The 12,411-nt window shown below is 30.5% G+C and overlaps 1 protein-coding gene and 1 long non-coding RNA gene across 2 annotated transcripts; one reads left to right on the top strand and one right to left on the bottom strand.

The window, feature by feature from the left end:
* Positions 1–334: 334 nt before the first annotated feature.
* LOC126662150 (uncharacterized) lies at positions 335–1,188 on the bottom strand. The gene is made up of 2 exons (XR_007635695.2): positions 1,022–1,188; positions 335–828 (listed from the first exon to the last, which is right to left on the bottom strand). It is a non-coding gene; the product is annotated as an uncharacterized LOC126662150 (long non-coding RNA).
* Positions 1,189–3,996: 2,808 nt separating this feature from the next.
* On the top strand, positions 3,997–11,943 carry LOC126659694 (protein DETOXIFICATION 43-like). Its single transcript, XM_050353020.2, has 14 exons — positions 3,997–4,107; positions 7,835–7,936; positions 8,020–8,141; positions 8,355–8,639; positions 8,932–9,137; positions 9,404–9,539; positions 9,641–9,737; positions 9,821–9,921; positions 10,242–10,405; positions 10,707–10,778; positions 10,868–10,984; positions 11,070–11,165; positions 11,263–11,384; positions 11,748–11,943. Exons 2-14 carry the CDS (start codon positions 7,860–7,862, stop codon positions 11,797–11,799), a joined length of 1,647 nt encoding a protein of 548 aa, XP_050208977.1. The 5' UTR covers positions 3,997–4,107; positions 7,835–7,859; the 3' UTR covers positions 11,800–11,943.
* The last annotated feature ends 468 nt before the right edge of the window (positions 11,944–12,411 follow it).

Here is a 12,411-nt window from a genome sequence, read left to right as displayed (position 1 = left end):
CTCATAGACAAATACCATATACAGAAAAATATTAAAAAAATGAAATATGATAAAGGCCAAACCCATCCTGAGGTCCCTCTACTCTTCACTTTTTTTTCAGAAGGTCCCTCTATTTTAATTTGTCGTTTTTTCGTCCTTCTACTTCCATATTTCTGATCAGAATGCCCCTTGATGGATGAAATGAAGAGAGTGTACTTCACTCTCCGTTATTGAGAGTGTGCAATTGTGATCATAATAGAAAAGGGGAAGTTTATCCCTTTATGAAAAAATTGGATGGCAAACTTATCATTTTTCCAATCTTCTTCCCTTAACCATATGTATATGTCCATTCTGCTGCCAAACAAACATTTCTCAATTTTACAATTGACCAGTAACCATAATAATAATCATAACATACAATTGACCCATAACCAGAATCCCCATTTTTAAGAGAAAAATAACTACACAAAAGGAGAGAAACAAAATTAAAAGACCGAAATCTTAAAAAATAAGAATATAATCAATGGCGGAAGCAGAGTATTGGATCCGTCTGTAATCGCAAAACTCACATGAGAGGAGGCATAGAAATTAGTGAGGGAACAAAAACAACTGTATAATCAATGGCAGAAAGCAAAGGTAGTTGTATAATCTGTAAAACCCTAAAAAAATAGAGAAATTAGCTAAGAGAAAGGGAGAGGGCAGATAGAAGCAATTCCACCCCAAAAATAAAGAGAGTCTGAGATTCATATTTGGTTTATCGATGTTCATCAACCGGGTTTTCTTATTAAATGCCGCCATTAAAGAGAATTGAAGAGTTCCAACTCTTTGTTGAATGCTGCTTCTTATTCTCTGTTCATTAATAATCCAGACATAAAAAGATTAGAACTTGAAGCTTAAAAACAAAAACAAATGCTAATATCACAACTACGGCCAACTTAAGAATCAACATAAACAAACAGATAATAGTTCAGAATCGAAAAATTAGTTGAACTCGCTTCAACAGAACCTGCAAATTTCAGACAAAATGAACTTACTCACTTACATTGATTTCTTGTGAATTACAGTGACGAAAAAGATTAAAATGAAGTGAATTTAAATAGCTAGAAAAGGAGAATGAAAAGCGAAAAGAAAAACCCACTTTAATTGCTGTTTTTCTTAAATTACTGATTGAAAATCGTGATAGAAATACAAAAAAGAGAATGGTCTTGAATGACAAGCCATGGAGGATAGCTGGAGATGAGAAATATGAGAGAAGAGGATAATGGGAAAAAGCGTCAATTCATCCCTGATTTTTAGCCATATTATTTTTTTCATTTTTTTATTGTAATATGTCAATATTTAACGGCAATTTGTCAGTTAACGGAGAGTGTGACACACTCTCCGCATTCCGTCCATCGAGGGACGTTCAAATCAAAAAAATCATAATAGAGGGACGAAGAAACGACAAATTAAAGTAGAAGGATTTCTTGAAAAAAAAGTGAAGAGTAGAGGGACCCCAGAATGGGTTTGGCCTATGATAAAATAACTAACGATATTGTAAACATGCATTATAATATAATAACTAGCATATGACTCTATGTGACGGTCATATCAAACAGGAAACATAAATCTTAGGCGAAAATCTAATCCTGGAATTTCCAGCAAATAACACATAATAATTAATTTTGAACAAAGAATTATTTCACCCCCTTAAATAGTTATACAACCAACTAATTATATTTTCATGGTAGTTTTAACATTTCTAAATGTTTAATTATTATTTTGGAACGAATTTTAGTGATTATCTTTAATGAACCTTTTAAAAATGGATACGACAATGCATTGAAAGCCCATAATCAATATCAACATGCTCAAACAATGCTTTATATATAAATAAGATCAAAAATACCTTTAAACCTCTAATTGTGTAATCTCCGAATCAGACTCTAGTTTGAAAATACATTAAAAACAACTATTAGGATTTTTAGAAAAATAGTTCTTTAGATTTAGAGATATGAAAACGGATCTGAATCAAATCATGGCCGAATCGGGTTAAAAAAATGGATTCTGCACTTTCAAGGCAAGATGGTGCAGGCGTCTGGACAAAAAGGTGAGATGGTGCAGACGTCTGGACAATCAGGTGAGATGGTGCTGGCGCTATGTCGGCCTCGACACTTTTTGGTTCGGATTTTTTGCTTTCGAGTTGATTTTCATGCAGTAGAAATACTAAGACGATTAACATACAAGATTTGTACGTTAAACGTTACGAAACAAATCCAAACATTTCACCTTTTTAGCAATATAAGTCAAGCATTTACAAACGATACGAAACAAATCCAAAAGTTTCACCTTTTTAGCGATTTAAGTCAAACGTTTACAAACGTTACGAAAAACAACCAAACGTTTAAAACGTTACGAAATAAATCCAAATGTTTCACATTTTTAGCGATTTAAACCAAACGTTTACAAACATTACGGAACAAAACCAAACGTTTCACATTTTTAACGATTTAAGCCAAACGTTTACAAACGTTACGAAACAAATCCAATCCAAACGTTTCCCCATTTTAGCGATTTAAGCCAACCATTACAAACATTACGAAACAAAAAGAAACGTTTCCCATTTTTTGCGATTTAAGCCAAACGTTTTAAAACGTTACGAAACAAAACCAAACGTTTCACATTTTTAGCAATTTAAGTCAAACGTTTACAAACATTACGCAACAAATTCAAACGAATCTGTAAATACCCTATATTTCATTTTTTCTAACAACATAAAAATATAATTTTTAAGTCAAAAAACGGATTAAATCACCAAAAGTCAAATTTCATAGCATATGAAAAAATAACACTAATACACTTAAAAATAAGCATTTTAAGCATCAATATTTATTTGAATGCATAAAATAGATAAAAATAAAAACGTATGCGGTTTGGATTGGATTGGATCTTTGAAAGTACCTCTGAATTTTTAACTCGTTTTCTGATGATCTGGATGGAAAATCTAGTGCTTGATCTTCGTGTAGTTGGTGGTTCTTTGATTATTGAACTTTTTTTATTGAATTAACGAATAAGGTATGGTTTAGATGGTTTTAGATCTCAGCAATTTAGATGTATTTGCTTTTATTTTTCATTAGGTTTTTGTTATCATTAATTGGCCCCCTAAGGCAAATACTTAAATGTGGTATATATAATGTTTTGGGTTATCTAGGGTAAGTATAGGTTAATTATGAATTGTTTAATGTTAATTTTTGAACTAAACTATATATATGCTATAAACAATGTGGTGAAAGAGCCGGCTTGCTCCCTGAAATTGTCAAAAATGCATGGCTTTCAGGGTCATTAACTTCTAATTTTTGCGCGTTATTCTTTTAATTTAACACATTGACCTATAATCTTCTAAGGCTTTGGAATTAGTTAAATTTCTCGGACTTAAATATATAATTCTTTTGTTGTTTATAGGTTATTTGCACATTTACAATTCAACGCTTTAGATATCTAACCTTTTAAATTTCTTCATACAGACCAATAACTCATCACCTTGGCTAATTTTTTAGAAATCAATTGGATGTTCCAATTTCTTATCGCCTTTCTGTTGTCCAAAAAGAGGTGTCACAGACTGTCATAAAATACTATTATGGTAATTTTCGTCACAAATTTATGACCGATTTAGTTTCGTCATAAATTTATGATACTATTATGCATCAAAAAATAATGGTAACTTTTGTCGCTAATCCGTCAAAAAATTGTAATAGACTTGTGATGGAAATTTTTTGTCATAAATTTAGGACAAATTTAATTCTATCACAAAATTATGACAAATTGGTGATGACATTTTCTATCATAAAATATTGTGACAGATTTGTGATGGAAACTGTGGTCACTTTTTCATTGGGCATTTTTTATTTCTACGTAAATAAGTATTAAAGTTTATTTGCCCCACTTTCTCTCTTTATATATTTACTTTTTTTCAATTTTTATATCATTAATTGATTAAAAAAAGTAGGGAGAAGTGTACATAAAAGGAAACAAATGGGTAGGCATTTGAGCATCGAAAACTAGATAATCGAATTTGGTGGAAAGAGTTTCTACTTTTAAACTAAACTCTCTCTTAACACAATCAAAGAATCAAGGCCTGCAATTAAAAGGGTACGTCCACAAATCATAATTAGCCATCAATTAGCTGAAATTTTGTTGCTCGAACCATTTTTACATTTAAATCTTCGATGTTTTTGATTTTTACGGGTTTCTGCTATCAACTCTATATGTATAGTGAACATGTTTTGATGTTTAATAAATGCATGTTTATGCAATCACTTTCTTAAAAAAAGAGATCAAATTACTAATGTAACTGAATTGCTACTAATTCATTATATAATTTCCTAAATAATAAAGTTCGAATTCATATTGCTATTAGAAATGAAGGGTAAGTGAAATAGACTTATATTATTTGCTTTTTTGGCTTGTAGATCATGTAAAATTCAATCATTTTACCTTGAAGGAGACAAACTTTGAATTTATGCATTCGTTGACGCTAAAATTATATCTTAAGGCGGAACTAAAAGATAAGTAATAATTATAAAAAGATATCGGATATCTAATAAAAAAAGAGTGAGATGAAACAATTAGGTCATTGACGGTCTGTCTCTTGTCTTACTTAATTCTTTCATAAAATCTAAGTAATAGAGATCTATTGTTTGAATCTTAAAAGCGTCGCTAAATGCGAACTTTCTCTTGCGCTCTTTAATTAATTTTTTTGCAAAAATGTTTTTGTTTTTCTAATAAATACGCTTCTCTTAAAAATTAATTTATACAGTACATTCTTAAAAATTATTAAAAAATTTACAAAAAAAAAAGCATATTTTTATAAAAAAAAAATGAAAAATAAATACTTGTAAACATTTAAAAAAAAAATTGTAGAAAAAATTTCAAGATTAATCAAAGAATGAGTACCGACAGTAAGCCCAATGAGAACTAATCACTTAGATTATGCCAGCTGACTCCTCACCTCTCAATTGCTTACTAATTTGATAATAAAATTAATTTTGTGTAAATTGACTAATATGTGTAAAGTAGGGGAGCATGTTGATATTTAAGGCAATGATTTTACACTTTACTGTGTTTAAGAAACAATTAGGATACTCCTTAATTTAATCTACCACATTGTTTCATTGTGTAATATCCGCCTGGCCATGTGATTCTTTTGTAGTAGAGTCAAATTATTCGCCCAACTCAAGTAATAATGGAGTAAACATCATTTAGTACATAAAAAGATTTAGCAAAAAAAAAAGTTCAAGTTGTCTAAAAGAATTTGTTACATTCTTAGTAATTTGTATTCTAATTTTTGGAATCTAAATTCAGAAAAATATTAGAAAACTTTTCAGAAGTAATTTTCACTAATTATCCTTGAATTATATTCTCTATTTCCAGACAGTCCGTAAACTTTAATTCATGTTTCAGTTGTCTATAAATTTTTATTTAATAATTTAATTTTTAATAATGTGTTATCTAGCTTCCAATTTAATAGAATTCAGCCAGCTTAAATTCTAGTGAACCTATAGAAAATCTCAATTTTATATTAATCCATTAAAAATACTTAAACAATTACATCTTTGGGAGAGTCTTTGAGATTCTAATAAGTTAAGTAGGACTCCACCTGACTGAAATGTCATAATATATATTATCAAATCAGGTGACACGTTATAAAAAATTTAAGGGAATTAAAAAAATATATGGTAGAAACAACCAAATCATTAAATAAAAGTTTATAAACAACTATAATGCGAATTAAAATTAAGGACGCTTTTGAAAGTGAAAAGAAAATTTCGGCTAGTATAAATTATTCCTTTTTAGTACATTAGAGTGAGATGTCCTTATGACTTGGAGTGATGAGTTACGTTTGTAGCATATTTTCATGTATTTCTCAAATTTAAATCTTCTCCTCTTATAATAAAAGATAAAAATAAAATCTAAAATTATACTGAAATTGCAAAGTAATTCTAAGGACTGAATAGCACTATCACATTTTGTCATGCTTTAAATGGACACTATAACATGAGGTGATTATGACTATAGCAACACCAATTTTGGCAAGACACCAAAAATTTCTTATCAGAAATTAAGTATACTTATTGAGGTGTTTTTGTTTGGAATTAATTAGTCACACAGTCAGCATAATTAATTATTTAAAGAAACTTCCTTTAACAAGTTATTTGATATATAGCAACTAGAGGATGTCCAACTGCATACATGCATTTAAATATATTAATGGAAGAGAATAAAAGAGGAAAAATAATATAAAAAGTATTCTATAATTGAAAATTATCAATTAGTATGGCAATAACAAAAATAAAATTTTTCTTATTTAGAATGAGGTGGGGGATGTATTATTTATTTTGTATGTATCATAGTAATTAAAAAACAAGGTTGGTTTTGAATTTTGATATATATATATATACTCTTAATGTTTTTTTTTTATTATAATGTGCAGATGAGAATTGAACCTGAAACTCTCATGTGAAATTATAATTAGTGATAAATCTTTATTAGGGCATTGGGGGGCATGGTCCATCCAAAAATTGAAAATTTTATTAAGTATCATTTATATATTTATTTATAATAAAAAAGTTTAATTTACTTTTTAAAGTTTTGGCCCCTTTCTTGGGTAGTTAATCCTGTGTGTTATTGAACTTTTTATTCTTTTCATTTTAGTCATTATATTTTATTTTATTTCTTTTAATAAACTTTACTTTTTTTCAATTTTGGTATTTTCTGGCTAAAACTTAGGTAGCAGTCGAATGTTGATATATGGCAACCGGATTTTGCTAGTTTTACTTTGAAAATTTCTCACAAATACATAATTTTATTTTAGAAATGAATTTTTAAGCCAAATTATGTATATATGAAAAGATTTCAGGTAAAAATAAATAAATTTCAGCAGCCACCTAGACATTTTTGGTTGAAAAATACCAAAATGAAAAAATATTAAAGTTTGGTGACTAACAAGAAAAAAAAAATTAATGACTTGAAAGTTTTTTTTTTTTTTTGATAATGACTTGAAAGTTCATCTTCCTTAAATGATAAAGTATTAGGTATATTTAGGGGGTGTTTGGTTCAGCTTTTTGATAGAATTTTTAGCTTTTGCTTGTTCAAAAAGTTCCACTAAAGTGTTTGGTGAATTTATTTTAGAGTTTTTTGAAACTTTTTGAACCTAACAGCTAATAGCTGTTTCAATATTTTTTATTATGTAGATAAAATTACCCTACTAGAATATAGGAATAGTTTGGTCATTCTAAAAATTTTATATATATATATACATATATATATATATACATATATACATGTATAGATACATATATATACATGTACAGATATACATATATATATATATATAATATAAACTTTGAGGTTTTATTGATGTCTAAATTATAATTCAGTGTTCTTTAAAAATTCAGTTTTTATCTAGTTTGACACCAAAATTTAAAGTCAAAATCCGCCACTGGTTATAATGTCTTACTACTGCACTCCGCCTAAGAATATTCTTAATGTTTGTCTTCAAACAATGGATTATTAATTGTTCTTTTTTTTTTGAAATGGTAATGTTTAATTTGTAATCAATTTTTTGTATATATTTAAAAAAAATATTGTCTTTCTCTAACATTTAGATATTAGATGGCTGGAACTCACTTACTATATGATCATATAAATTAAAATGAAATTAGAATGTTAGAAGAAAATAATTTTTAAAAAAATACAAGGAAAAAACATGAATTTTGATAGTAATTGTTCCTATATCTAATGCCAACATTATTTTTCATGAATTTCTCATGTTAATTACACAGATTCTAAGAGCTAAACATTTTTGTTTATGGAACAGTTTAAGATCATTACAAGTTGATATCATGGCTGAGAATGGTGATTTGCAGCTAACTAAAAGAAAATGGAATATACCATTGCTGGTTTTCTTCAGAGATGCAAGGTACGTACTTCTTTAAGTACAATTAAAATTTCATTTTTTTTGTTTAAATTTACATTTTATTGGCTAAATTTGTAAAATTGCAGGCTTGTTTTCAAAATGGATGAACTCGGTTTGGAGATACTGAAGATTGCGGTACCTGCTGCAATGGCTTTAGCTGCTGATCCTGTTGCTTCACTCATTGACACTGCCTTCATTGGCCATTTAGGTACCTTTTTATTCATTACTTATTATTCGGAAACTTTTCGAGTACTACGTTTTCATGTTTCATTTTTGAAAGTACTTCCGACACTCTATGTAAGTGTTCCGTTTTCGTGTTATTTAGATTGATTATGTTCTTATGATATCATGCTGAATAATCGTCGAAATCTTGAAATGTGTTGCGATTACGAATGTGAATTTGTGATATTCTTGAATGCAGGACCGGTGGAATTAGCTGCAGTGGGGGTTTCTATAGCTATATTTAATCAAGCATCAAAGGTTACTATATTCCCATTGGTCAGTATAACAACATCTTTTGTTGCTGAAGAAGATACAGTTCAAAAGATCTGTAACGAATCGAAAAAAGAAGAAGAAGAAGATTCAGACAAAGATTCGACTAAAACTCGTGACACGAAAGCAGTCGTCCCTGAGGATGTCTTGCTTGAGAAACTGGAGAAAGGATCAGCTGCAGACCACGAAAAGAAAAATCTGATTCCGGATGATGGTAAATCGTTTCCGGTCTTAAGTTTCAAGCATTTCTGTTCTGTTCCCGAGAAAATACTTCTCAAACTCCGGAACTCTATATTTACAATATATTCTTATAAAAGATATAATTGCAGTATTTCCATAACATTTCCAAGTTTTCTTCGGTCATTGAATTATAACAGTTATCATCGCTCAATTTTTTAGTGGGCTAACCATTTATTTTCTGCTGCGCTAACAATTTAGTTGTGCGAAATTTTTCAACCCGCATTTCCAATGTACTTCAATACTAATAATCTGGATATTTTCTTCAGCTCATTGTAAGGCAGCAACATCAGAGACTCCTAGTTTTAGAGAAGCCAAGATTATCAACAACGACGAATCAGAAAATAGTAAGAAAAGGCGACACTTACCTTCAGCTTCAACTGCTCTAATTGTTGGAGCAATGCTTGGTCTTGTACAAGCCATATTCCTGATATTCTGTGCAAAACCTCTGCTTAGTATCATGGGTGTAAACTCTGTAAGTATTTTTGAATTCTTGGCATTTAAAGGTTCTGATAAGTTTGATATGACATAATTTCACGGAAACTTCTCGAATCCTACATGTCGACATTTCATTTCCATTTCCTAAAGTTCTTTTGAAACTCAAAAACAGTATTTTTAACATTTTTTTATACAAAAATATCATTTCACCCGTTTCTGTTTCGACATGTTCCGCTTAGTCCTTTTGTTTTTGTTTCCGCGTTACGTAGATAATGATTATTCACTCTGGTGAAAATTGAACAGGGTTCCCCTATGCTAGCCCCAGCTACAAAGTACTTGACACTAAGAGCACTAGGTTCTCCTGCAGTCCTTCTGTGCCTTGCTATGCAAGGAGTTTTCAGAGGATTCAAAGATACAAAAACTCCTTTATATGCCACTGGTAAGAGGCTTATTTAATTTTCTCTTAACATTCTTTTTCGGGTTTTCGATAGATTTGAACTAACTCATTTCGCTCAATTGGCTATGATCTGTTTTCAATAGTTGCCGGAGATTTAACAAATATAATTCTGGATCCAATTTTCATCTTTGCCTGCCGATTAGGAGTCAGTGGTGCAGCCATTGCACATGTTCTTTCCCAGTAATTAATCCAACCATTACCAACCTTAATTAGATGCTTATAAGTTATAGTCTGCTCTATATTGACATAATGATTCACTTTAGGTACTTGATGTCATTGATCTTATTGTGGACATTGATGAAAAAGATCGATCTCTTACCACCGAGTCTTAAAGATTTGCAATTCAGTCGGTTTCTGAAAAACGGTATAGAACTAGATTTTTTATTATTTTGAATATTTGCATATGAAAATCTAACCTTTCATCTTTTTAGCTATTATGCCATTTGAAAGTTGCACCTCGCAGTCTCGCCCGCCTTTTACTTTTCGGCATTTCTAATCGAAAACTCTTTTTCCTTCATCAGAAAATGTCAGATTTTGGCAGTTTTTAATAAATGAAACGACACCAAATAATCTCGTTGAGATTTTATATGCAAATAATCCTTATTTTTGTCTGCGAACTTTCAAAAATTTGCAGTTTGCTTTATTTTCTTTTGTAACTTGTTTGTGTAATTGGAAAATATACAGGTTTTCTGTTATTAGCAAGAGTGATAGCAGCCACAATATGTGTAACATTGGCAGCATCAAGAACAGCAAGGCTAGGCTCCACAACTATGGCTGCTTTCCAGATTTGCTTACAGGTTTGGTTGACATCGTCTCTCCTTGCCGATGGATTAGCTGTTGCTGGACAGGTTATGACCACAAACTTCCCATTTTTCTCGTTTATTTTCGAATTTTCTTTTGTTTATCGCGCACTCTATAGTAACTATTGTAGCGCTTTTGAATATGTTACTTATTAAAAAAAAAATTGATTCTAAATCCCGTCCTGGTCCATATGAAAAAAATCGTCAATTAAACTGTTTTTATTTATAATTCGTTCTTTTCTAGCTACGCCACTGGCTATTGCCATTATGTGTACTAGTAGTGTGTGTGCACTACATTATCGACACAGATTAGACCAAAGTGACCAATTGTGTCTGCTTATTCTTTCAGGCAATTATTGCATGTGCATTTGCTGAGAAAGACTATCAGAAGGCAACCGCGGCAGCAACCCGGGTGCTACAGGTATGAAGAATGAATAAGTATTCGTTCATTTTCCACGAAAAACAATATTATGCGATAAATATTAATATCCGAATGATTATATTGTGCAGATGAGTTTTGTTCTCGGTCTCGGTCTGTCTGTTGCAGTGGGAGTTGGTCTCCAGTATGGTGCTGGAATTTTTTCAAAAGATCCTAATGTTCTTCACATTATAAGCCTAGGCATTCCTGTAAGAAAATATTATTTTCTCTGATATATAAATATATATGTGTAGCTAACTTAAACTAAATTTTGATTTTTGTGTTTGTGATCAGTTTGTTGCAGCTACACAGCCTATTAACTCAATAGCATTTGTATTTGATGGTGTAAACTTTGGTGCTTCTGATTTTGCATATTCTGCTTATTCCATGGTCAGTCTACCATTTCAATACCATAATAAATAAAATTAATATTTCTAATTTCATTTCTTGATCAAATTAGTTGGTTTATTGCCAAATTGTTCACCAGGTTGTAGTAGCTGTAGCAAGTATTGCAGCCATTTTTGTTCTTTCTAAAAGTGGTGGTTTTGTTGGAATATGGATTGCTCTCACCATTTTTATGGGGCTACGTACATTTGCTGGTGTATGGAGGTAATTAATTAACAAAAAAATTAGAAATACAATAAACTACACATATATAAATTTAAGAAAATTGAGAGACTAAATTAATGAATTTATAGAATTAAAAGTTTATTATTCGGTATTACATTTTTTTCTAATCTTGTAACCTAAACTTGAATTTCGTATCAATTTGGTATCAAAAAAATAAATAAATTTTATCATATGGATCATACTTCATCACTTTCCAACCTGCTTTGGCGACCGAATAAAATATGGTATAAGAATATGTTGCAACATTATTTGTCATATTATTTTTAAAAACTAAATTCTCGATATCAATTTACATAAAATTAAATTTTTAAAAACAATATAATAATGTTATAAAATGTGCAGGATGGGAACAGGAACCGGACCTTGGAAGTTTCTAAGAGGAAGATTGTTTTAATAAGGAAATGTTAAGTTAATACTACTATGATATTTCTGATTAGGTAGTAGACTTATACATCCTCTTATCCATTTTTCTGCTTTAGGCAGTTTTTATATTTCCTTGTCGTCTGTATTTATGGCTAAATACATTTTGTTGCCTTTAGATATATAGCCTCAGGTTATATTACATAATGTATATATATCATGTATGTATACAGGGGCGGAACTACGTTAAGGCTCGGGTAGGCTTGAGCCCGGGCTGGAATCGGAAAATCGAAAGCGGACTGGTGGAGGCGCGGTGGAGTTGAGTGGCAGCAGCTCTCAGTTCAAACATTTAGCCATGGCTGTGGCTGTGTCGTTGATACAACGGAGAAGAAGACTGATTTTTTTAGGGTTTATTTCATTAACTTTCAAAGGCTTTGGCGCTTCTATAGCCCAAAATAATGGGCCAAGAGGCCTCTTATCTGTTTTATCTGTCATAAACAAATGTGGGGACGGGCCTGCTTCTCTTTAATGTGCAGCAACCCTTTTTTTAAAAACAATTCTAATTATTTTTTCAATAAAAAAACTATCACACTAATTTTTCCTTTTGTTTTTGATTCTTTCATTATCAATAAAAGTTAATTTTAGA

Source organism: Mercurialis annua, linkage group LG8 (genome assembly GCF_937616625.2).
Source record: "Mercurialis annua linkage group LG8, ddMerAnnu1.2, whole genome shotgun sequence".
Lineage (NCBI taxonomy): Eukaryota > Viridiplantae > Streptophyta > Magnoliopsida > Malpighiales > Euphorbiaceae > Mercurialis > Mercurialis annua.
The sequence above is the reverse complement of the archived record's forward strand: the minus strand, read 5'-3'. Positions and strand labels throughout refer to the sequence as shown.

Coding starts and splice junctions, on each gene's coding strand:
- LOC126659694 (XM_050353020.2), top strand. CDS start 7,860: ATGGCTGAGAATGGTGATTTGCAGCTAACTAAAAGAAAATGGAATATA. Junction 11,166..11,262: donor CATATTCTGCTTATTCCATG/GTCAGTCTACCA, acceptor ATTGTTCACCAG/GTTGTAGTAGCTGTAGCAAG. Junction 11,385..11,747: donor ACATTTGCTGGTGTATGGAG/GTAATTAATTAA, acceptor TAAAATGTGCAG/GATGGGAACAGGAACCGGAC.